At 49.3% G+C, this 24,042-nt stretch overlaps 5 protein-coding genes across 5 annotated transcripts; 2 read left to right on the forward strand and 3 right to left on the reverse strand.

Moving 5' to 3' along the window:
• Positions 1-259: 259 nt before the first annotated feature.
• Positions 260-1,102, forward strand: BJY04DRAFT_212520 (uncharacterized protein; the record flags this gene model as incomplete). The annotated part of the gene is made up of 4 exons (XM_073714598.1): positions 260-285; positions 440-527; positions 966-986; positions 1,061-1,102. 4 exons carry the CDS (start codon positions 260-262, stop codon positions 1,100-1,102), a joined length of 177 nt encoding a protein of 58 aa, XP_073577299.1.
• A 616-nt stretch (positions 1,103-1,718) lies between these two features.
• On the reverse strand, positions 1,719-14,861 carry BJY04DRAFT_212521 (dynein heavy chain; the record flags this gene model as incomplete). The annotated part of the gene is made up of 4 exons (XM_073714599.1): positions 1,719-2,165; positions 2,219-11,602; positions 11,651-14,514; positions 14,573-14,861. The coding sequence occupies 4 exons, from the start codon at positions 14,859-14,861 to the stop codon at positions 1,719-1,721; spliced, it is 12,984 nt and encodes a 4,327-aa protein (XP_073577300.1).
• Positions 14,862-15,460: 599 nt separating this feature from the next.
• Positions 15,461-20,709, reverse strand: BJY04DRAFT_212522 (putative RNA helicase/RNAse III; the record flags this gene model as incomplete). Its single annotated transcript, XM_073714600.1, has 16 exons — positions 15,461-15,757; positions 15,813-15,965; positions 16,016-16,201; positions 16,253-16,766; positions 16,825-17,225; positions 17,275-18,348; positions 18,406-18,582; positions 18,632-18,700; positions 18,752-18,821; positions 18,866-18,924; positions 18,976-19,609; positions 19,662-19,769; positions 19,819-20,084; positions 20,135-20,420; positions 20,473-20,591; positions 20,674-20,709. The coding sequence occupies 16 exons, from the start codon at positions 20,707-20,709 to the stop codon at positions 15,461-15,463; spliced, it is 4,449 nt and encodes a 1,482-aa protein (XP_073577301.1).
• Positions 20,710-21,334: 625 nt separating this feature from the next.
• BJY04DRAFT_3221 (IGBP1/TAP42 family protein) lies at positions 21,335-22,627 on the forward strand. Its single transcript, XM_073720136.1, has 3 exons — positions 21,335-21,582; positions 21,641-21,917; positions 21,971-22,627. The coding sequence occupies exons 1-3, from the start codon at positions 21,371-21,373 to the stop codon at positions 22,538-22,540; spliced, it is 1,059 nt and encodes a 352-aa protein (XP_073577302.1). The 5' UTR covers positions 21,335-21,370; the 3' UTR covers positions 22,541-22,627.
• On the reverse strand, positions 22,628-23,967 carry BJY04DRAFT_3226 (porphobilinogen deaminase). The gene is made up of 2 exons (XM_073720138.1): positions 23,551-23,967; positions 22,628-23,484 (listed from the first exon to the last, which is right to left on the reverse strand). The coding sequence occupies exons 1-2, from the start codon at positions 23,834-23,836 to the stop codon at positions 22,715-22,717; spliced, it is 1,056 nt and encodes a 351-aa protein (XP_073577303.1). The 5' UTR covers positions 23,837-23,967; the 3' UTR covers positions 22,628-22,714.
• Positions 23,968-24,042: the final 75 nt, after the last annotated feature.

The raw sequence follows: 24,042 nt of genomic DNA on the forward strand, positions 1-24,042 counted from the left end.
TAAAGACAATATCCCTCTACTCTCCCAATGGCTCAAATAATAAGTCTAGCCCGCTACAAGCGGCACCATAGGTATGTTTAGTTTACCGTTCGAACACACTGCTTCTTTAAACCACCTGTGTATTTCCCTGTCTAACCTATACATGCTAACACTCTTCTTTTTTAGGAAGCTGGCGCGCAACAATATTTATGGCATCAGTATGTCTGATCAACCTATCCTAATGCCGATGCATGATGGTCTGCTAATCTAAGCTTCCGCCATGTTCTCAGCTCGTCCTGACATCCGGTATGTCCAACGAGATCCATCTTACTACGTACTCTACCCTGACAGTGTCATCCTGATGGCTTGACAAACGCACCACAACACACCGAATACATACACACATCGTCCAATTTACACTTTGAAAGCAGACGCGGCACTCGACACTAACATCTCCTAGTCGTCTTGCTCGCCGCGGCGGTGTTTACCGCATCAAGAAAGAAATATACGACGACATCCGCCACGTCCTCAAGATCCGATTAACTGAGGTACGTCCCTTCTTCCCACTCCCTCTCTTCCACCTCACTTTTCATTTCCCACTCTATCCTGTCTCTGCCCTTCGATCGCCATTGCGTACAAGAACATACTCCAACAAACGCTGACTATCTGCCAAATCACTACAGACCATTCAACGGATAGTCTGGCTTCTGGAGAGTCTTCCAAGAGAGAGAAAGGTATGTAGCAGTATTCTAGCCTCACCCTCCTCATAGTTCACTTGTGCTCGGCTGCGTGGCTATTGCTTCCATAGTACATTGATTGGATGAATATGAGGCTAATACAGAGACCTACACATCCAGCTCGTTACATCGCGCGATGTAAGTCCCCTCCCGCAAGCTTCCTGCCTGTGGCGAGTCGGTGCCGGATTTCTATATCCCACATCTTGCCGAGTCTATTACCAGTAACTAACCCGCACGTCCACAAACCAGGTCGTCTACGCTCTGAAACGGGTTCGTCCCCTACTTTCGATCCTTTACCCCTGTCTCCTCGCCTTCATTTCTGGCTAACGCCTCACTCTTCATAGATGGGAACTACACTATACGGCTTCGAAGAACAGACCCAATAACTATTTTCGAAGCTCTTATCCACCGCGCGGGAACTTGGTTGTTCGGCTCATATACCTGGACTTTGATCTGAATCGGGAAGGAACTGGGATGAAGTGGTGGCTACCTGCTGATTAGGGTGTGGTGCTGTTGCTCGGTGTTGTGGATAGGCTGGTGTGGGCGATGAACGGGTGTGATGGACTTTGGGTTCTTTCCTTTTGTTTTTAAGCTTGGAGAGTTTCAGTTTTTCTGTCAGTGGATGGACCTCGTGGATCTTCTCCTTTTCTTTTTCGTCTACGAACCGGACTGAAGAGCACTGGGCGGAGAGGTTATCCCCAAATCCTAGGATACAATCTGAAAGGCTTTTGCATCTAATGGTCTTTACGTTGAGCCGAATTGATGAGCCTCGATATCAGATCCTATGCTCGCTAAATGAATTGTACAGTTCAGAAAAAAAAAGCCAGATCAAGCGGTCTAAACATGAAAGAAAGGTAAAGTAACATATGTAAGACAACCTAGGTCGAAATAAGAAGATACAGAAACAACCATATACAAGAGAATAAAAGTATCTATGTCCAGGACGGTCAAATCTCAAGACCAAATACACCAACAATCACAAAAGAAAGCCGCCTGATAGGATCACCCTTCAATCAAAAGCTGCTCGCCCTCATCTAACAACTCACTAACCCTCTTCAAATCCCCTATCATCTTTCTTCCATGCGCAACAAGCAAAAGTTTCTCCGCATTTGCCGGTAGACCCAGATAAGTCGGCGGCTCACGTTCAGGAAGACGATTGACCCATTCCACGAACGCCGTGAGTTTTGTCTCTCCCGGCAGGGTGAGGCACTCATCGTTCTCAACACCGGAGACAAGTTTGTATTCATCTTCGAACGCTGCAGGTGTGAGGAAGGAGTGCACGAGGCTGGTGAGCTGGGCGAAGTCTTCGCCGTCGTCGACCTTGCCGCCGTACATTTCCGTGACGAGGGTGCGGATCATTTCCCAGGGGAGTTTCTGGGGCGCGACATTGGAGCGGCCTTGGGCGACTGTGTCGACCCAGTGGTCGATTATGTAGGCGGAGCATTCGTACTGTTCTGAATTAGTTATTGTCCTTACAGAGTAAGGGAGTCGAGGATACTTACGTCACTATCGTTGAACTCCCAGAAGCCCTTCCAGCCGAGGTTAGGCGCGTAGCGGAGTCGTTCTTGAAGGACGGCGTGCAGGAAGCACAGTAGGAGGTAGACACGAGCCTTCTCAACAGGGGCCTTGATGGCGCGGTTCGACAGCGAGGACAAGCAATCCTTCATGTTGGCACGGACACCGGCGGGCTGTTCGTACATGAGAACGCGCGAAGCACGAATAAGGTTGACCGGGATCTTAGGGTTAGACTCCATCGAAAGGAAGAGCCTAAATTCCTTGTTAGGCTTGAGCGACTCGAGGCGCTTCTCAAGACTCTGCAGCCACGAAGGCGCGAGATGGACGTTCTTAACCAATACCCAAGAACCATGGGAAGCGGCGTGGCTGATAGCTTTATCGGCACTTTCCAAACCTTCGTTGGAACCCATGGCAATATTTGCGCAGGTTGCGTGCATGCGCTCGACCAGGGCGTCAACTTTGTAGCTTGCGTCGAAACCAGGGCTTGAGCTGAGGGCAATTGGCGCGGTAGCTGTGACTTGACGGACAATGTCTTGCAAGTCTGTGCTTCCCTCGTACAGCTCGCGGCCGAACACAGCAACAATAAATCGCTCGGCGGCAGGAACAAATCGATCCATGCGGCAGAGTTTGACAAGCAGTAGTGACCGTAGCAGTTGATCGAACTCTGAGGTATTCTCATCCCAGACAGTAGGCACGAAATCCTCTGCAAATTCCTCGGTCAAGAACTTGTCCCACAGTTCGGCAGTCACGGCAGGGAGATATGACTTGACAAGGGACATGTTTGCCATCTTGCTCATCACTTCAACCTTGGCATCAGGGTTGGCTGACAGATCAGTGCCCTCAGTGGACTCATCGAGAATGGCGTCAATAAGTCCCTTGTCCATGGAATAAGGAGCCGCCTGGGCCAGAAGCATGGCCAACGTGATACGGTCCTTTTGTATAAGACCGAGAGACGTGCGTTGATAGGTGGCAATGAACAAGTCACGGATGATGATCTGAATGCGTTCGGCATGGTCCTGAACACTGGCGAGGTGTGTGTTGTGCTCCTTGAGTACCGAGTGGAAGATATCCTCGAAGTACTTGAGCGAAAACTGATAGAAGTGGTTGATATGGTGAAGCTGCTCCAACACTGCAAAGACAGCACTGCACGCGCGGGCAACGATGCTGTAGCGTTGAGTGACCTCTTCCACTTCCGACATGACGCCTTCCGTCTCGGCCATCTTCGTTGAAATCTCCGCAGCTTCTTTCTTGAGAGTCTCTAATGTTTCAATAACATTGTCATCGTCCAGAATATTGCCACGAGACTCGTTCAACGCTTGCAGCAAGCGCTTCTCAAGCTGGCGCAGATGAACGGTAAATTCTCCTTGCGACTTGACAAGGTTAGACCTCGCACGGTCGACATCCTCTCGCTCAGACTTGAGAACCTTGTTCAGCGATTGGATCTGCAAACTACTCTGCGTGATGGTAAAGTTAACAAATGTGGTTCTACTGCAGATATCCGGTGGGAAAGCCGCAGAGGGATCTCTTGTAGAAAGGAACAGCTTGAACGAAGGCGAGAAGTCGATCTCCTGCTTGCCGAGCTGGATAAGAACACGGCCTCCGGTCTTCTGGTACTCCTTGTTGAGAACGTGGTTGAGGATAGGATCCAAGTGTTCCGCATCCTGAATAAGGATTGGGTTTCCGAAACGGAGAGCACTTTCAAGCTGCTTAACGAACGAATCGTCCAGGAAACTGGTTACCGTGAGCTTTCTGTCTGAGCTCTCTTTTTGCAGGAACTCGTGGGCACGGTTGGAGGGATCAATGATGAGGGGGTATCTGTTGTAGCGCTTCAAGATGATGGCGTTTTCGGTGCAAAGGTCATCGGATGGCAGGGAGTGCTCTTGCCAAGCGAGACGTTCATCAGCATTGGATAGGTACTCAGTGATAGGGTTGTGAGGTTTTAGAGTGATGCCAGATTGAACCAATTGCTGAACCCAGTCGTCTGTCATCACCTTACGGAATTGCTGGTCGTAGAAACCAGCGTAGGCGAGGAACGCTGCAGCAATGAGGACGTCACCAACAAGGGTGCTGATTTGGGTTTCGAAAGATTTGCTTCCTTCCTCCCATCGAGTGCGTTCTGATGAAAGACTGTCAAGCAGGCGCACGCTTCGATCGACCTTGAACTGCACTCTGGCCATCTCCGTCTTGATCGCTTGCGTTTCACTAATCAATGTAGCATATTCGGCCTTGTAGGTGGCGATACTGCTCTCGAGGTTTTCGATAGTATTTTTGATTGCTTCGGCTTCTGCCTTGGTCTGTTCCATTTGTTGCGCGAGCGCTAGGACTTCCTCACGCAGTGGTCCAACTCGATCCAAGATATCGGCGTAAGTGATCTGAGCTTCAACCCACTGAACTAGAGGACCGCATGCCTTACTGGCACGGCTGACTCTCTCAACAGTGAAATCCTCTTTGGTCAGGTACTCACTCTGTACCTTCAGCCTGATGGCCCTGGTCAGGGTCTGCTCATTCTTGTAATCGGTAATACTGCCAATGAAATCGTCCTTTCGCGCAACAGTCTGGATCGACTTCCAGCTGTCAACCCTGTGTCCGAGCATAATGCAGACGGCCTCCAATGTAAGTCGAACACTAGCTGGAGGATTGGCCATAGAACGAACTTCAGTCAGTTGTTGACGTTTGATGTTCCGGACACTCCTTTTGGCTTCCTCAACAGCGGGCTCGGCTCTATCGAGATCCTCACTCACGACTTTCTGTCGAGCTTCAACTTCGTGCTCTTGTTTGCGTAGGGCCATCGAAACCTCAAGCGAGACCGCTTTACGTTGTTCAGCCTCTCGCTGATCAGCAACCATGCGCTGCAGCTTCTCATTGGCTTCCGCATCTTTCTGCTCTAGTTGCGCCTGTTTCTGGGCGAGGCTAGCACGCAGGTCGCTGACTTTCTCGACAGTGTCTCTCAGTTTCTCGAGACCAACATTCAAGTGCCTCTGTTGCTCCTCTAGGTCATCACGTTTTTCGTTAAAAAGCTTCACGTACTGAGCGACGAAATCGAGGTAGTGGCGGGGGGTTAGGTATGTCGTCTTCCCTTGTTGCTTCTGCAGACGCCAGTTGAACCTTTGTAGCGAATGATGAATGTACACCATGGAGTTGATAACGGTGTCACGATGCGACGCAGGAAGGCTGAGCTCGCGGTACGCCACAGGAATGCTGTCAGGGGCAACAAAGTTGGGCTTATCAAGGTCGACAGACCGAGTGAGTTCAGAGCCGACCTGGAAAAGAGCTTGATCGGACCAGTCTCCCATCCAGTTCAGAACGCAACGGTTGAACAAGGCAGGACTGGTTGCAGCCTTGGAAGAGAGACCCTCTTCAGGCGGGTTCATGGTAAAAACAACGTGCAAGTTTTTGACGATCTGTTGCGTGAACCATTTGTACAGCTCTTCTTGACTGTCGAGGAGGAGACCTTGACGTTGAGCACCCTCCTTACAGGCAGTCATTAGAGCGGCGAATTCATCTCCCTCGAACAGACCAGGAACCTCAGCGTTGGCCAGGAGAGTATTCATCCGCTCCAAGAAACCGGAGTCCAGAACGTTTGACTCGTCCATGATGAAACAAATCTTTTCTCCCTTGCAACCCGCACGTCGGAGCACGCTTCTCAAATCATCATCGAAGTCTTCAGACGAGTACTTGCCGTGAACCTTGATCTGGAAGACCTTCAAGCCATTCATCCAGGCAACAAAGCGGGACAATGTCGTCTTACCACTTCCACTGACACCAATGAGGATCAAATGCCCCTGGGGCTGACGGAAGACACGATCAATGCGTAGAGCATGTTCTAGGACATCATTGAACAGGACCAGAGGAACATCAACTTCTTCCTCACAAAATGTCTTGAGACGCGCCTTGACAAAGTCACGAAGACGCTCTTGCTCAACGGGCATGTAATCCTTGGACAGCCAGTTGGAGAATAGTATAGGGCCCTTCAGAGCCTGTTCCTCATCGATCGTAGGGAAGTTTTCAAGCGCAATGCGTCGCACGGCATCCGCAGTCCAGGCTCTCTCGTCTTCCCCAACTAAGCGATCTTGGAAAAGACGAAGAGCTTCGTGGGCCCATATACGAACCAAGCCTTCGACAGAAAGGCTCTCGAGAGGCCTGATAGCTTCATATACACCGCGAACCCATCGGGTAAGTTCACGAGGTGAATAAACGTAGTGAGGCTGTATTTTGGGTGTGAATCGTGCCTGGGACTCCAAATAGAACTGTACCATAGCTTTGGTAAGAGCTTCAGAGTATCCATGCAGCAACTGGATAGGCTTGAGAACTGCAGTGTTGAAGGTTCCGTAGATTTGGTTAAGCGATATTTCACCAGGGTAATCCACCATGATCAGAGGAGAGTGGCGGAGGAATCGTTCGGCTAGAGGTGTACGACCTGCATCGGTAGGAGGGTTACAAGCACCCACAAACTGAATGCGGTCCAGAGTAACCCAGGTCTTGTCTGAAGTCCTCCAGAAGCCATTCTGCTCGACCAGCTGGCGCAGGAAGGTGATTGCTCTTTGGGTCCCGTATTTATCAGGTGCGGGCAGGTTGATCTCATCGCAAAAGATCACCAACCAACGACCGATTTGACTGGGAGACATAATGACGCCGTTCAATGTCTTTTTGTACTCGCAATACTGTTCGAAGGTTTTGATGAGGAGATCAGGGGTTGTGGCGCTAGAGAAGTTGAGACCAACGACCTCCATGTTGGGCAGTTTGCGGAGCGCAGCGAACAGAGTCATCGTTTTACCAGAACCAGGAGGACCACACAAAAGCAGTGGTTTATGCTCTGCGAGCCATGAATAAAGTACATCTTCATGGCGGACTGTATCAACCGTGGGAATAACAACATCTGTCTGCGTAATGTTCTTGGTATCGATCGCGATAGACGGGACCTGGGATTGCCAGTTCAACCACCCTCCCTTAGGTAAAGTGACATCGAAGTCAATGATAGAAGAGTTCGTCTCGATAGGCAGATCAATGGTAGTAAGACCAGAAACATATCCTCCAAAGGCCTTTCGGTCTCCCAGAGGACAATCTCCAGTGAATGACCAGACAAGGGCTAGAAGAAGCTTCTTGGAGATGTACGCCTCAATCTGCTCGTAGTCCAGGGGGAAGTCGACATGTTGGATATTGTACTCCAGAACGTTCCGGCAAGCCTTGTTCAAGAGACTGAACATCGTATTAAGGGCGCGAATCTCGGTAAACTCCATAATATGGTTGTACTTCTTGGCTTCCTCAAGCGAATTGAGGACGAGCTCATCAGTTTGCAGGAGCTGAGAAAGGATGGCAGACAGCGATTTCTGGCAATCCTGGGTCTTGAGGACACTTTGCCCAGCAGGGGCACTATCATCATCCAAGTCCTCAAAAGTTCTGGTCTTGAGCGATTCGACATAGTTTGAAATAATCATCGCGGGTGTTACAGTATCCTCATTGAACCACACCATACCGCAACGACTGACAGTAGCAAGGGTGGCATATTTCAGACTCTCAACTTCGAACATGATGCGAACATTGGGAGGCAAGTTCAGACGTTCTCCGTTCGGCAGTGTCAGCAGCTTGTTGTCATCGAGAACACTGTTCAAATTCTCAACCCATTCTGGATCAACATCACCATCGAAAACAATCCAATGCCGTTTCGAATCTTCACCACGAAGATTGTCCACAATCTTTCTCAGGATACCAGTAAACAGACCGTCTGTCCACTCTCTCGTGGTGCTGTCCAGGCTACCGTACAGAGCCTCCTTCGACATAACCTTGGAGTCAATGATGTGTGAAACGCCCTCCACGCCTTCAACGCGTTGAAGAGCCTGAAGCAGAATTTTCCAGGCTGACGATTTACCGGATCCCGATTTTCCAACCATCATTACACCGTGATGAATGCTCTGAATCTGGTACAGTTGAAGAGCTTTTGTAATCCACATTTCACTGTCCACGAAATGCTGCTCCCGCGCAATCTCTTGGATTGCAGTAGTAAGCTTCTCATAGTTGGCCGGGACATACTCAACGCCAGCGAAATCCTGTTCCTGAATTTGTAGCATAGTGGTGACATCTTCGCGAACCAATTTGGGAGCGATGGTTTCACGAAGACTCTGGACGATGATCTGAGGTTCAACAATCTCATCTGGACCAAGCTCTCCTTCAGTATTTGCTATACGCGCACGCTTGAGACCACCAGAGCTGACCAAGACACTCTTTAAGGCACGGAGACCAAAATCGTAGTGAGCTTGTTTAGATAGTTGAGACGCGCAATGGTCGAAGAAGGGAACAGTTTGCTGGGAGAGACGCTTCGCCTGCTTGAAACCTTGAGAGAATAGCATGACTTCGGCAATAAGCTCCTTGTCGGGTTTTGACATGGCGACACTTCGGAAGAGCTTCTTCAAGTTGTCTGGGAGATTGGAACGTCCAGCATAGCCAGGGTTCATGGTAATGAAGATACCAGTGTTAGGGTTGACACTCAGGCGCCTGCCAACCAACTCAATCTGAGACTTGTCATCAGTCTCCCCGGTCTTGAGACCAATTTGAATGTTTTGGATCTGCTGGGACACAGCGGAAAGAATTCGTTCTTCGAGACGGTTAAACTCGTCGAAACAACCCCAGGCACCAACTTGACAGATACCGAGGAAAATACGGCCCATGGCCTGGAAATCAAAGGTATCGTCACAACAGAACACAAGAGTGAAACGACCAAGTTGGAGACCCAGAGCTTTGACGGACTCGGTCTTTCCGGTACCTGCAGGACCGTACGGAGACCCACCAAGACGTTGGCACAGGGCCTGAGTAAGGGTAAGGAAACAGCGATCCGTAAGAGGAGTACGAACAAGGCGTTCAGGAACACCAAGGTACTCGAAACCATAGCTGAGTTTGGCATTGGCCATGTGGACGTACAATCGTTGCAGGAAGTCACCATCCGCCTGGTAGACATACCGCATCTGGAGAAGCCAGAGATAGTGCGCTGGGCTTGTAGCATTGGAAGCAATAAGCTTGGAGATAACATCACGTTGATGAACGAACTCCGTAATGAGATGCTCACACTTCTTCCTGCTAATTGCATCCAAGTCTCCCAGGACAGTAACAGCCAAAAGCTCGAGCACTCTGACTTGGGCCTCGAAGAGAGTTTGAAGGTTGGTTCCACCGTTCTCCAAGGACTTCTGTACCTCTTGAGTCCACACCACCTGACTGGCAAGAACAACAATTTGAGCAGGGTAGTTGGCAATAAAGTCATCGAATGCGGTGCGATCGACTTCAGCAGAGCTGTAAAGAGGCTCGAACTGTTCAACTGCCTCGGCCAAAAGCTCGGCAAGTGTGGTCTTCATGTTGCTCTCAAGCGCAGTAAGCCAATCGTTGATTCGAGTAATCTTGAGAAGATTGACCTCCTTCTTCAGCCTAACTTCTTCACCCTCCTTGGAAGTGAAGCCGACGATGTTGCTGTTGTCGTCCATCAAAACACCAGAGAGACCTGCGAACATCTTCTTGAAGTGCTTAGCGACGCGGAAGACGTCGTTGCTATTACCAATAATTTCCAGAAGATCCTCGTCACCAACAAAGTAGAAACGAGGGAACGAGACTCTTTCCCGCTCCAAGTATTCACCGAGAGCCTTCTGGATTTTGTTGAGCAACTCAGCCAGTCGCTCCAAGGACTTTTGCACTCCGTTGATGGCAAGAACGTCAAGAACAAATGGCGATTTATAGACCTTCTTCATCACAGCAAAGAATTCGGAGTTGATATTCTGGAACCGGCTCGACTCCAAAGGAAGGAGATGTTTGATATCGGCATTGCCAGTAAAGACACCTTCAAGATAGACCCATTGTCGTTGCACGTCAATCCAAACGTCAAACAGGACATGAACACGGTTCAGCTTGTCTTCCCAGGAGGAAGCATCTTCTTCGAATTCCTTGTAGTAAGGAGAATGCCTCATAGCCTGCAGGGAGTTCAGGTTCTCGCTGCACTTGGCGAAGAGGTCATCGAAACCACGGATGAGACGGCACTTATTCTGATAGTTCACAAGGTCAAGCGAATAATTTTGCCAAGTCTCGCGAACAGACTTCAAGAACTCTTCCAGAGCCATTTCACCTTGGGCTTGAGCAATGATGTTGCGGATTACGGTTTCGCTAGTGGCAAGCTGGAGATCCCACACATCACCGAGAGTAAGAGTAACGAGAGAGAACCTCTTTCCTGGTTTAAGCGCCTTGTAGATCTTCACCCAGTGCCTATCGCGCACGGCTTCTGATTTCATGTCGGAAAGCAGAGGGTTGACCTTCAAAAGCTGCCGAAGAACATCCTGAATATGCTCGAAAGCAGCATACTGCCTCATACGACTAGGCATTTCCTTGGTCATCTTGATGAGACCATCAATAGACTGGCGAAGCTTCCTAGGTTGAACACTTGTCCAGAGTCCGTCTCTAAGATCATTAAGACTCTTCCAAATAGTCGACAGAGCGGCCCAAACAGACATGAAGTCCTGCACCTCTTCCAGAATGGCGGGTAGTGCGGACTCTGCACTGGCGGGAAGGTCAAGTGCTTCTTTCGCTTTCGAAACCATCTCGAACTCGGCCTGGAGAGCGTCTAGGCGGGACTGGAACGAGCTAAGGGTGCGGGATGCCTCTTCCGGCGGAATAGAACCAGACACAGGCTTCTCTTCGTTCCATTGCGCAATGACTTCAACAATTTTGTCGTTGATAACCCTGTCCTCGGCCACGATCTTGGCTCGCAACCCGTCGGTCTGTTGTTGCACAATCTCGCTCTTGCGGCTGAGGAGCTCGTTAAGAGCAGTCCATTCACCTTCTACGTTCTCCAAGTGAAGCCAGTCACTAGGAAACTGGTAGCGCTGTCGGACGAGGGTAGCCTGACCTTGCCGGAAAAGATCCATCTCAGGCTCCCACACCTTCGTCTTGCGCTTGCACTGCTGCACACTGGTGATAAATGAGACAGCATGAGCCGTTGAAGCAGCCTCCAAGGTCTGTCCTTCTAAATTCTGTCGAGCTGTAGCGATCTCAGAGTGCACTTCGCGCATGCGATTTCCGACCTTAGCGCCGAATTTGAGTAAGATCTCATGCTGCCACTGGTCGTATTTGGCATTGACTTTGGTTTGAACTTGCTCATAGTCAACCTTGACGTTGCCGAAGGACCTACTGACCTCCGATGTATCGAAAGTGGCGCGGCTCTTGCGGATTTCTTGGAGAAGTTGAAGCCACTGAGATAGGTCATCGCCTAGGATGTCATAAACTTGCTCGGACTGCAGATCCCACAAGGACTGGAACTGAAGCCATTTATCAACGTACTCGGAAACTTCCTTGAGCCGATTCTCGACAGCGCTATAGACGAGTTTTAGCTCCTCAATGCAATGCTGAGGTAGATCAGCAAAACACAGCTCTGATAACTGAACCTTCTGTACTTCAATGGAGATTTGGTAGCGAGAAGCCTTGATCTTCTCCAGATTACAGATAACACCGAGCCATTCATCGAAGTGTGAAAACCAGGTTGCACGCGCATACTGAAGAGGTGGGTCGAGGTGAAGCACCTGGTTACGCATAGAGATTTCATGAGTAAGTCCAGGGAATTCAATGCGATATGCCGGGGCTTCCAAGTCATCAGCTTCATTGACCCTTTGCAAAGTACGCTCGCCACTCTTTAGTTCTTGGAATGAGTTGATCCATTCGCGGATTGCCTTGTGCAGACGTTCTTGTAGGATCGCCTCAATCTTCTGGTTCAGATTGTGCACCCAGTAGCCAAGGTTGACGTAGTTTTCCAGGTTCAGCTTATCAACAGCTGTTTGGATGGCGTCCAAGCACTGTTTAAAGGCAGTGAACTCGTATGGACAAGTTTTAAGCTCGTGGACCGCTTTTTGAATGCTGTCATTGATGGAAGTCAGGGTAGCCGTCTTGCTTTGGAGGACGGAGGCTGAGCCAGCGAACTCTCGTACAAATTGGACGTGCTTGCTTTCGCCCCGAGCAGGAAGGACTGAGTCAAGGGCACCATTTGCCAAAGCGGCCTGTTTCACATGTAATTCGTAGGAGTGCACGAAGGATTCCCAGCGGAGGGGAATTCCTTTCAAAATTTTGCCCTGGGCATCGTTGACATATCCATTGAGCAGGATCGCAACATCAGTCATCGATAGAATAGCACGATTCGTCTGGAGCAGCGTGCGAACACTTTCCATCAAACTGATGGCGTATGGGTACACTCGCTTGGCCTCCTTGGAAACGTTGCTAATGGCGTGAGGGACATTGTAGCCGAGCCAGGTGAGGTTTCGCACTTCCTTGAAAAGAGCAATAACCTGAGCATCGAAGTTTACAGTAAGTTCCAGTGTGTTACCCGCAGCTCTGTTACGGATAATGTTGAACAGACGTCCAGAAATAGCGATGCGCCGCCTCATAACGTCTTGTGTCCAGGATTCATAGATTGGCTTCGCCTCCAGCTTCTTCTTAAACAGTTGACCTTCTGCCGAAAGTTTTTGGCCTTCGGTATGTAGGTGCCAGTCTTCACCTAGAACATCCTTGACTTTGCGCATGTATTCTTCATACTGACGATCAATTTGACGCGCCCAGATGATAGCACCAGAAACAGGGGGAAGATCTCGAAGTTGCGCCATAGCATGTGCTTCGGAGTGACCGTATTGCTGTTTAAACCGCTCATGTAGCGCAGATATGTCCTGCTTAACATTTTCAATCAGCTGAGTCTGGTATTCGCCTATAGCTCCCCTGATCTTGGGACGGACGAGCAAGGCGTTGAACTTGGAAAACACGCGAAACATCTCATTTGCGTTCTTCGCCGTAGCAAGACGGTCACGCAAACGAGCAATAATTGAGTTTTCGACGCGGGAAGTGCGTTCGTTGTATGCGATCTCCTCCTGAATCCAGCTCTGGGTTCCTTCTGCAGAGACATCAAGCACGTCGACATTCTTGAGCGCGGCGTAGGCTTGAGCGACTTCCTCGACAGCATCGATATCTCCAATTTCCTCAACAATGACCGTGCCGTCCGCTCCTGTTCCTGCATCCCCAAATGAAGAGTTCCTCGGGCGGAGAACATTGGCAATAGTCCGTTGAAGTTGCTCGTGGTTGACCCGGAAGGTATTGATATATTTCAGTCGTTCCTGAAGCTTCTCGTGGCGTGCGCGGATCTTGATCGGAATGAACTTTTCGTTTCGACGTCTGGTGGACTCACGCGCGACGTTAGTGAAATCTTTAAGGTGATCATCCCAAGCTCGCCATATGGCACCAGCAGTTTTCATCAGGATGCGAAATTCGCGGTAGTCTAAGTGCAGAATAGTCCGCCCATTAAGAAGAGAGTGTATCTGCGCATCCAGATCGCCTGAAATAGCCTCCACGAGTGCAAGTGCACGCTTTATTGGGTAGGGACTAATCTTCAACTTCTTGTTGAGATGGTTAAAAATGAGCGTAAGGGATTCTCTAACTTTTTGCAACGATGTTGCAGAAAGCAGTTCATCGAGTGGGAAATCGCGCATCAATTGGTTATACTTCAGAACAATATCGCCCGCTTCAGCTAGTCCAGTATCGGATGTGAAACTGACGGTGGCCTGGTACCGCTTGGCGTTCTTCAAGATATCCATGGTCAAGACCACGCCGTCAGTCTTCAGTTGATTATCGATGTTATGGAGAGCAGTTTCCATGGACAACCAAAAGTTGATTTCCTGTGCTGCCGAGCCACTTTCCGGATCGCGGGACATCTTCGCAATAGTCTGGATAGATTTGATCCACCCGTTAGCCGTATTCTGCAGGCTATTGACGAACGCACTGCTCTCGAGTAGCGAAGGATCAATGAGATCCACAGAGGGTTTCACTCCTCGCTTTTCAGCCTCGAGGAGAGCAGCCTGAACCACTTCGTGAAGGGGCAAATTCAAGACCGGGATCTCGACATTCTGCTGGAGATGCAGAAGTCCGAGTTCAAGTTCCGCGAATTTCTTCTTGGTACCAGGAACCCCGGTTTTGGCCTCAGTATCCGTCTTTGTCTTTGCTCCACCATCTTGATTCCGACTGTATGCTTCGAAGTAAGGGCTGAGACCGTGATGAACCAACAGATGTAGAATCTCGTACGGGGACAGCGAAGTTCCTTGTTGCGCCTGGGCGTTGTTGAGGGTCGCCGGACCGGGAAGGTTCATAACCTGAACCTGTGAAGCTATTGGGAGCGAGGGCTCGATGGGATGTGGCCGTTTGATGAAAGCCACCGACGCGACCGTCGTAGACGAGGACGATATCTCGGCAGAGAGGCTATAAACATAGTGTGCGGCGGAGTCTGCAGCTACGTCGATAAGTCAGTCACGAGCCTCCAGACACTGCAGCAAAAGGCTACTACATACCCTCGGCGTCCGCAGTTCCGTTCGCAGTCTCAGCAGCAACAAGGTCTTTCTGCACATACAGAGCGACCTGGGACTCCCCAACAAACCGTGTGCATCGATTTACCGTCTCCTTATACCTGGCTGCTGACAGAAGGCTGCCGGTTTCTTCAAGATCACTTTTCAGCGCTCCCAAAGTTACCCGCAGCACATCGACCAAGTATTCCACCACAGTTTCGGCGTCTACCGAAGGCGGGTTAGAGGATACAGCGGTGGGAACACCATCAGGTGTCCCGGAAGAGGCGACCTCCATAACGGTTATCTATGAAAAGTAACCCGACTGTATCATAGATAGTTGAGTATGAGCCGTAGATCTCGCTCTAGTCGAAGCGATCGTAGATCGAGAGCTGCTTATGGGTTGCGACGTTGGCTTGGGTCTTCGGCAACAATAATGGTAGCGGCGGCGGAGCGGCGGCGGAGACGAGATCGGAGAGGGAACGGAGACCAGGAATACGCTGAGGACGAAACAGTCAAAGTAAAGAAGGGAATATTAAGTGATTAAAATCCGTCTAGTAAGTTGTCGGACCGTCTATTAACTCCAACCTGGCCAGAGGTTGAATGTTGAGTTGGACCTAATAATCAGCGATATGAGCGACGCGGCGGACCTCCAGACGTGTTGCTCTGTTTTCTGGTTGCTTTCAGGGGGTAAATCACACTAGTCCTGTCTGGGTTTAGCCGCCTGCCACGTTTCGCTGGTTCCTGCTTTCACGTGATCGGGCCGTTATTTCGGCTCTCAGATGGATCCTTGCAATCCTAACGCTTTGCTCGGTACCCTAAATCCTAATATTTGAGTCTCAGACTAAGCCTTAAGCTACCTACAAATTACTTTGCCTTCTAGGGAAACTCAGAAGACTATATCGCCGTCCCAAGGTCCGCCTCTGGAGGATTCTCCTCATCGCTGCAATTACACTTGAATCTCTCGCAGAATTCCACCTTTCCAATCTTCTCCAGCGCTTCCAATGCCTTCTCACTTGCCTTGACCTTTGCATAACGACCAGATGATGCAAATCCCTCGGCGATCACAGTGTCATGAATCATTACGGCAGCCAGAACGCGCGGGGGCTCTCCATCGACAGCAGGTATCTCACCTGACTTCACGCAGTAGTCCGTACAGCCGTATTCGTTTGTGAGACGGTTATGCAAAAATGTCTACTATTTGTCAGATTCGTCTACAATACAGCTTCACACATGAAGACAAGCTTACCGTGGGGTGTTTGTTAGCGAAAGTGTCATATATGGCCATATCATAGAAGAATGGCTTTATATGACGCTGGTAGAATTCTTCAACCACGTGGAAGTCGAAGTTTGCATCAATGAATATAGCTCCAATGTAAGCTTCTACCATATCTGGCAGGCACTAACTCTGAGTTAGCTAGGTTGTCACACAGTAAGTACTAGAGACTCTACCTTGGGCGGATCTGTAGTCCCTGTCCAAAAGTCGACCGCGGCATCATTTTCTAGTTCTGTGGCCTTGATCTCGTCTGCGTATCTCGAAATCCGGGAGATCAACGGAGCGCTGAACAACTTGATATGACTGTGTAATCCAAGTTTGACCGCCAGAGCACCAAGAAACTTGTTGGAGACCATTGCCATCTGCTTCGAAGTTAGTACTACCTGATGGTTGCCCCTCGTAAGAAAACCTACCTTGTGCTCCGTAAGCCATTGGGGATCCCGGTCAGGGTAGCGGGCAAATAAGTCCTCCACGCAAGCCATGTCGAGCAAGGAGTCTCCAAGAAATTCCAGTCTCTGATAGCAGGGTACGGTAGCCCAAGCTGACGGATAAGAAGGATGAGTGATGGCCGAGTGAAGAAGCTTTGGGTACTGGAAATGATACCCGACCTTCTCTTCGACTATCCGCACGAGCTCTCTCTCAAACCCAGTTGCGCTTTCAGTCTGGTATCCAGGAAGCGAATAAACGGCTATGTAGTCCTTCCAGGAAGCAGCTTTGTGGTCATTGTGGTCCACGAGTAAAGTCACAGCCTTGACCGCTGTGTCGAATCGATTATTGGTGCCCCCGGAAAGTAAAGAAGCTCCGATGAGTGCTTCGCATACATCCGCAATTGTCTTCTCTGCGAGGGCATGTTTTGGGGAGGAAAGCAGCTTTTTGCTATGGTCTTTACCTTTCAACAAGGAAAGCCCCTCAGGGTACCAAGTGCGTCTGAGCAGAATTGAGATAAGCAATTGGAAACGAATTCAACCCCAGGGTGGGAGCATACCGAGAAAATCCTTGGCTGCGAATGAAGCGGTAAATCTCCTTCTTGATAGCCGTGTTGTACAAGTTCTTATTGCAGATTAGACACATCCGCCTGACGTGATAGTCGAACTCGTCATCGTTGGGATTTTGCGCAAAAAGCGAAATGGAGGTTGCCATTTTGAGGAAGCAATCTCCCAAGAATTCGAGCCGCTCATAGTTCTTTCCCATACCCCTCTGGAGGTGGATCTGCTGAATACGATGTTCTTCGGTACTATCAGAATCTTTAGTAAAAGCCTCGAGTGCAAGCTCCGGTCTTATAACGAGGTCGAGGTAATCGCAAGCTTCAAGCGTCACAAGATAGGCATCGAGTCTTGTGCTCACAGCCGGAAAAGTAAGGCACGAAGCTGCAACAGATGCAGGAAGCTTTTAAGTGGTCAGCAACTAGGTAGAATAGATGTTGAGAGTAACTAACAGCCGATATTCTTAAGGGCTCTAGACAGACGAAGCACCTGGTTTTTGTCTCCCTCTCTTTATCAGACATTTTATCCAGTAAATTTCTTCGCAGACGGACCAATTCCGCTCTAAAAACGGGTTGGTCCCAGTTGCACCTAGATAAGAACCTAGCCCTCGAGTTCTTGGATAGGCTGATGCAATAGTTCATAATACTGTCCATGTGCGGACGGTGTGGCACATCAGCAGGTGGAGGATCCGAAGGCCTGAGGCTTTCATCAACCGACAGGGTGAAGAATCGACAACGTCCGTCCCAAGGATCAAATATGAACCGGTCACAAAGTGTTTCAGGACTTGTTCCCTCTGTAAGAAGTGACTCGCCACTGTCACTGTCCAGATTGATAGTGTCCCAATCAACATAAGCTTTTAGATCGATGTCAACTCCCGAAACTTCTGGTGCTATAGCTGGTACAAGCCAGTATGGCATGTTCTCAGGCTGAGGGCTGTAGACCTTCTGGAAAACATCCTCGAATATTCTGAGGGTAAACACAGTGATAGCACTGATTTGTTCAGGTGAAAATGTGCAGGCCTTGCCCACAGATTCAGTATGAACAACAGTTTCCACATCATTATCTTCGAGGAATATGGGAAATTCTGGAAGCGCCGGAAGTCTCTCCCGAGTCAACAGGATTATACTAGTCAGTCGCCGGGAAAGTGGCCTAGTGGGCTTGAATGATATGAATGTCGCATATAGTGTATCCGGCAGCGTACCACGGCCTTTGCCCCACAACGAGGGCTTCACCAGCATATCATACTGATTGGTTTTCTTGCAGGTAATGGCTAGCTTAGCGTTCCTCATAGCCGGCAACCGCCTGTGATATACAGAATTGAAGTGATCATCAAGCAGCTTATTCTTCCTGAGCATGACACAGGTATCAAAAGCCGCAGAGCGTTTGGCAGTTGACTTGTTCATTGCCGGAGCACCAGTAAGACCTCGAATAGGAGATCTTTCTGGCAGTATTACTTCGCAGACAAATGCACCGCTAACGGGCAGCACAACGTAAGTGACTTGCCCCGTGGCGTCTCCCTCATATTGCTATGCAAATTCTGTTGTTAGACATATCAATGGCTCACTCTAGGTGTGAAGACTCACAAGTGAACTCGAGTACCGCGCGAGAACAGACAGAGCAGAGTGGTATGTTAGTCTTGCTCCTGAGCTTTTGATGGTGTAAGCTCTCTCTGCTTCTTCCGGATACGAATCCAATCCCCAGTCGTTGCCCTTCAAGATGCGATCCTCTGGGAGAGATTCACAGAACATTTGCATGATTCTCTATAAAGTTAGCAGCAGAATTTGAGCCTGATATCGCAGATTTATTTACCTCGGAATTTTGCACCGAAAGAAGTCGATCTTGGTGCTCAATGTTGTCTTTCTGAATGATACTTGCATACTATATACACCTTGTGAGATACGCACGTAAGCTGGAAGCTCGATAACATACCGTAGAATAAGCCTGCCGGGCACGGCCACGGCTCTGTACATATTGAATCATCGTCTTGAACAAGTCGAACCTAGGAAATTAGCATGGAAGAAACGGGGGGGCGCGAAAATGTACCGGACAACCAGATTACAGTCTGCAATATCGAGTCCTTCCTCAGCTACGGTAGTAGCGAACTTGCTAGGGTCAGAATGCCAGCTTCGGTCCCAGGTTGAGCGGTTCCTTACCAGACAGTTGATCTTCCCACTCCTAAAATTGACTAGGGCGAGGAACTGTTGACGAAATGATATGTTTGCCGCCGTCAGGTCGTCAGATCGTGCGCCAATCAGCATGCCTGGTCGTAGATTAGAGATCTCCAGAGCATTAAAAAGCTCCATCAACATTAGAGCAGTGAGGCGCATTTCGGTGAATACAATGCACTTCGTGTCTGGGTTCATCTGATAGTGATAAGAGAGCTTCTTTCGCAGGACTTCGGCCTTCTGGCTAATCTGACCTGGATCACCAGGACTAGCCAAGGCAAGAGATCTGGCAATTTCACTAGCTTCTTGCAATCGAGAGAATTCTTGCCTTGATTTGCCCTCCAGTTTCGGAAGAACTCTATCGGAGAAGACATGCTTCCATACCCCATCTGAGCACCATCTTCCGAGATCGGAACTTGCAAGCCTTGAAAACCGAAAGGCCGACTTCAGATCTTCAATGTCTCCAAATCGGCTATCGAGCAAACGGTGAAGCTCGGTTTGGAAAGGAGCCTCGAGTTTGTCATACGTCCATGCCTCCTCGGTGGGACGTTGAACGAAGCGATTGATTTGAGATAGCTCGGATGCTGTGGCAATTTTGCTATCGAGAAGGGCCTCGAGTTTCCTAGGATTCGTCAGCTACCGCAGAGTGAAGTAATGGCGGCTTAGAACCATACATGGCACCCTCCACGGGATCATCTTTGGTGTCTACAGGTGACGCGGTCATTCCCAAGATCCTTGGCCGCTTTGAAGGCTGTATTCGAAGATATGAGTCCCTAATAATCCTATGGATTGATCAGAATGCGATTCGATCTGCGGTTGTGTGATACAAACCTTGCATAAACATGATCTTTCTTCGTATGGTGGGCCTCATCGAAGATGAGCAGGTTGATTTGTTTTATTCCGATATGGGCATGAAGTAAACAAAGATGTAGAATCTCCGCTGTGCAAACAATGACCATATACTTCTTGAAAGAGTCCTGCCATGTAGCTCGACTCCAAAAGTCAGTACCAAGGGCACCGAAAATGTGTCCAACGCTTGTGTCGAGGTTATTTTGCAAGAATCCAGCCTGTTGGTAAGAAAGTGCCACACTATCTACCTTTTGTACCATCAGTTTTGTTCATCAAGGGAAGAGTCAGTGTAACTGACCAGGAAGAAAGAGATACGATGAGGCTCTCCATCAGCGCGGCTGTTCAGCTCTTTCTCAATGGTATACTTGAGTAAAAGTACCGCAATTAGTGTCTTTCCAGCTCCTGTAGCTAGCACCGCGATCGTGTTCTCAACCTTCGCTCTCTCAAATAGCTCAATCTGATATTCTCGAGGGTCAAGTGTTCCTTGCTCTAGGTTTTTGGATGTGAACAACCGAGCCGTAGATATCGGTACATCTTCGACAGGCTCGGCTTTTGCATCACAAGTAACAGCCCGCTCAGCAAGTCTAGTCACATATCAACATATAAGACATGACGATCTTAGCTTGTCACACTCACAAGGCTTCAAAATTCTCCTTCTGGAGCTTTCGACGTTGCGTGGTGTTCTGGGCGGGACTGATGACTTCGATTTCCGACTCGTCGGACGAAGAGTGGTCTCTATCTGGAGCCGAGCTCACCTTGACGCATAGTCAGCGAGAGAACCAGGTGTTGCTGAAGTATAGACACTCAAGAGAAATAAAAATCTAGTGAAGGACTTACCACCGACGCAGAGACGATTGTGGAAGCGTCCCCCATCCCGTAAACACAGTGGGCAACGGAACCAAATTACATACTAGAAGAAACTCTAAGTAGGAAAAGGGTCTAAGAAGTCCAAAGTTGCAGCAAAGATAAATTTGGGATCCAGAAGCAAGGATGAGAAGGCAGTTGTTGTTGGTAATGAAGCGGTAAAGGGGAAGAGAAGATGATGTGTGAATCTGGATGGCTGACCCAAAGAGCAATTTTTGAGAACATGATTCCCAGTGGCTAGTTACTTGGATGGCACATAAATTGCAAACGCTGTAACAAACAATTAGTTATGAGTGTTTGTCAAATTACTGATTCATGGAAGCATACTAGTCTCCGTTTACTCAGATATATAATCTAGGACAGAGCTTCGCGCCCAGGCAATTTAGAACCGACGAAAGACCTTCGAAGAATTGCTATGAGATTGAAAGCTGACTAGGTTCCTCAGATAAATATCTGCATACTCTCATGAGTATCCAGTATCCGTATAGTCAAGAGTCTAGTGTGTTGAAACTTATAGTCTTATACTGAGGGATAGTGGGGTTGCGCGCAGCCTTAGAAATTAGGTGGCTGGCCCCGATAAGATCGACGTTCCTGGCCGCGGAGCTTTTTCTTGTTCTTGTTCCTCCAAGCACCCCACCACCAGCTTTTCATACCTGTTTTGATAAAGTCAATGGAGCAGCCACAAAGCCTCCGGTCCGTGTTCGACGATGCAAAGCGAGCAAAAACAGCCCTCGAATCCCGCTCCGATTCCAACTCCGACACCTACCGCAGCGATGTCCATGCGACGATAGCAAAGTTCGAGGAATGCCAGCGACTGGTCGGCGCCCTCTCCATGTTCAGCTCGAACGAGCTGCTAGAAGATATATCTACGGGCGATTTACCGTATGGGAGCCCTTAATTCCTGGAACCCCAGTTCTAACCGTGATTTTTCTATCGATAGTTACCTGACAGTTGAATATCACATCGCGGAGCTGCTCCAGAGATCATATAGCTCGGACCGCGAAGCAACCTTACAACGAGCGCTGCAACAATATGAGAAATACCTAGCCCGACTAGACGACTACTTCTTACTCAGTGGCAAGGATAAGAAGCTCTACGAACGATACGTGGCGAATCCCACCTCGTTCTCGCTGACGCAAACCAACGATGCCGCGACTCGGCGAGACGTGAAGGTTACAAGGTTCAGGGAGGAAAAGGAGCTGAAACAAAGGCTCAAGGTTGGAATTTCCTGCCGGTTGAACAAATCGAACTCTACTTACATGTTCTGAAGTACCTTTCCGAGAACCGACAAAGCCTCCAAAGCGACGAAGATGACATCCGAAACCTCTACCTTGCCGAAATAAACCTTTACACCCACCAGACCTTCCAAACCCTTGACCTTCTATCCCAAGAACTCTCCATGCTCTCGATGATCCGCAAGATGCCCCCCAAGCCCGAAGACTCCCAACTCGACTCACGGGGACGAAACAAAAGCAATAACGAGAATTATTCAGATCGCCTGGACCCGCCAATTTCACAGCTTCTCCAAGGTGGGAGGTTTGGACCGTTATTAAGCAAGGAAGGAAAACCTATGCAACCGTTCACGCTCCTTGACCGCCGTACGCAGCTGCGCGATGGAGTTTTCCGATCAGGGCATAATCTGCCAACGATGACCATTGACGAGTACCTGGAGGAGGAACACAGGAGGGGTAACGTACTCAAGGGAGGGGAGCCGGATCCTGTGGAAATCGACGAAGATGACTTGAACAAGGCCGACGAAGAAACAATGAAAGCGAGAGCTTGGGACGAATATAAAGAAGCAAACCCAAAGGGGTCAGGAAATACACTTAATAGAGGCTAGTAAGCTAGCTTTTGTGCAAAATTTCACAAAAATGTGCCTATGTACCGTTGATCTATCTATCCAAACATTTCATACATACAGCGACGAGGGCTGGGCGAACGTGACAGAATACATATCCAACGCCCAGAACCAGAACCAAACCATATCAAGGAGAGACCAGCTTCTCTTTGTCAATCAGGCCGTAGTTGTCTCAGAAACCGGAACCTTCAGTTGGTTCTGCTTGTTCTGCTGTATTTCCTCAAGGATTTTTCCTGCTCCCTTAGCCACCAATGCTCGGGCCACCGTGACGCCAAACTCTTCAGCCGACTGAGCTGAGTCGACCGCTCCGTCCACTTCGACCTCGGAGCTCTCACTACCGTCCACGCTCACGACAACGGACCGCATCCTGAGCTTCGATGACCCATCGGTGCCTCGAACCCACTCAGTTTCAACGCCCAATGGCGCGCTGCAACCACCCTCAAGCGTGCGCAAGAGACTCCGTTCCGCCAGGCAGGCGAACGTCGTGTCATTATGTCCAATGCTGCTCAGCATGTCTTCCAGAACTTTATCACCCTTGCGGATCTCAATACCTAATGCGCCCTGTCCAACAGCGTACAGCATTCCGGCGTTCGTTGAATCCAAGTACTGATATATGCGATCCTCGAGATCTAGACGTAGTAATCCAGCGGCAGCCAGAATCAGGCAAGTGTATGGGCTATCCTCTGCGTCTAGCTTTGATAACCGGGTACCGATATTGCCACGCACATCCATGACCTTCAAGTGTGGGTATTTGCGAGCGAGCTGAGCGGTGCGGCGGATGGAGGATGTTCCAACGACTGAACCTGCGGGCATCTCGGCGAGGCTCATATTCGGTAGACCCTTCTTAATGACTAGTACATCTCTTGAATCTTCACGGGGCATCATAGGGCCGAGTGTGCAAGAGGAAGGTAGAAGAGTGGGAACATCTATAGACATTGGGAGCAGGAATTAGCACAAATTTGAGGCGGAATTCAACAAGAAAAAATACTCACCCTTCAGAGAATGGACAATGAGGTCGACATGACCAGCTTCTAGCAACTCCTCAAGTTCTTGTGTCCATAAATTCTTGGTCGTGAATTCCCGAAGCGCGATGGTTGTGTTCTGGTCGCCGGCGGTTTCGCGCGAATGGATCTTGAATGTATAATCGGGAAACTTCTCTTTCAGGGCTGCCTGGACAAGGTCTGTTTGAAGAAGAGCGAGCTTGGACTTGCGCGTGCCGATGGTGAAGATCTTTTGAGACGCGGGGTCTGCGGAGGGAGGCGGGGCCTGGGTAGCCATGTCGAGAATTGTTGACGGGTAATAAATTGGTCGGGTTACGTCAATGTGTTCGTTCTCTTATTACACTTTAGAACAAGATATAATCTAAAGGGAAAAAAAAGCAGGGTGGCTGAAGAAGAGAAGCCGAAAGTGTCAACCGAATACAGAATGTATGGACGGCTCCATTGGATGATCAGCACACCCGTCCACACTCTAGGTATGTACCA

Source organism: Aspergillus karnatakaensis (genome assembly GCF_047715665.1).
Source record: "Aspergillus karnatakaensis strain CBS 102800 unplaced genomic scaffold BJY04scaffold_1, whole genome shotgun sequence".
Taxonomy (NCBI): Eukaryota; Fungi; Ascomycota; class Eurotiomycetes; order Eurotiales; family Aspergillaceae; genus Aspergillus; species Aspergillus karnatakaensis.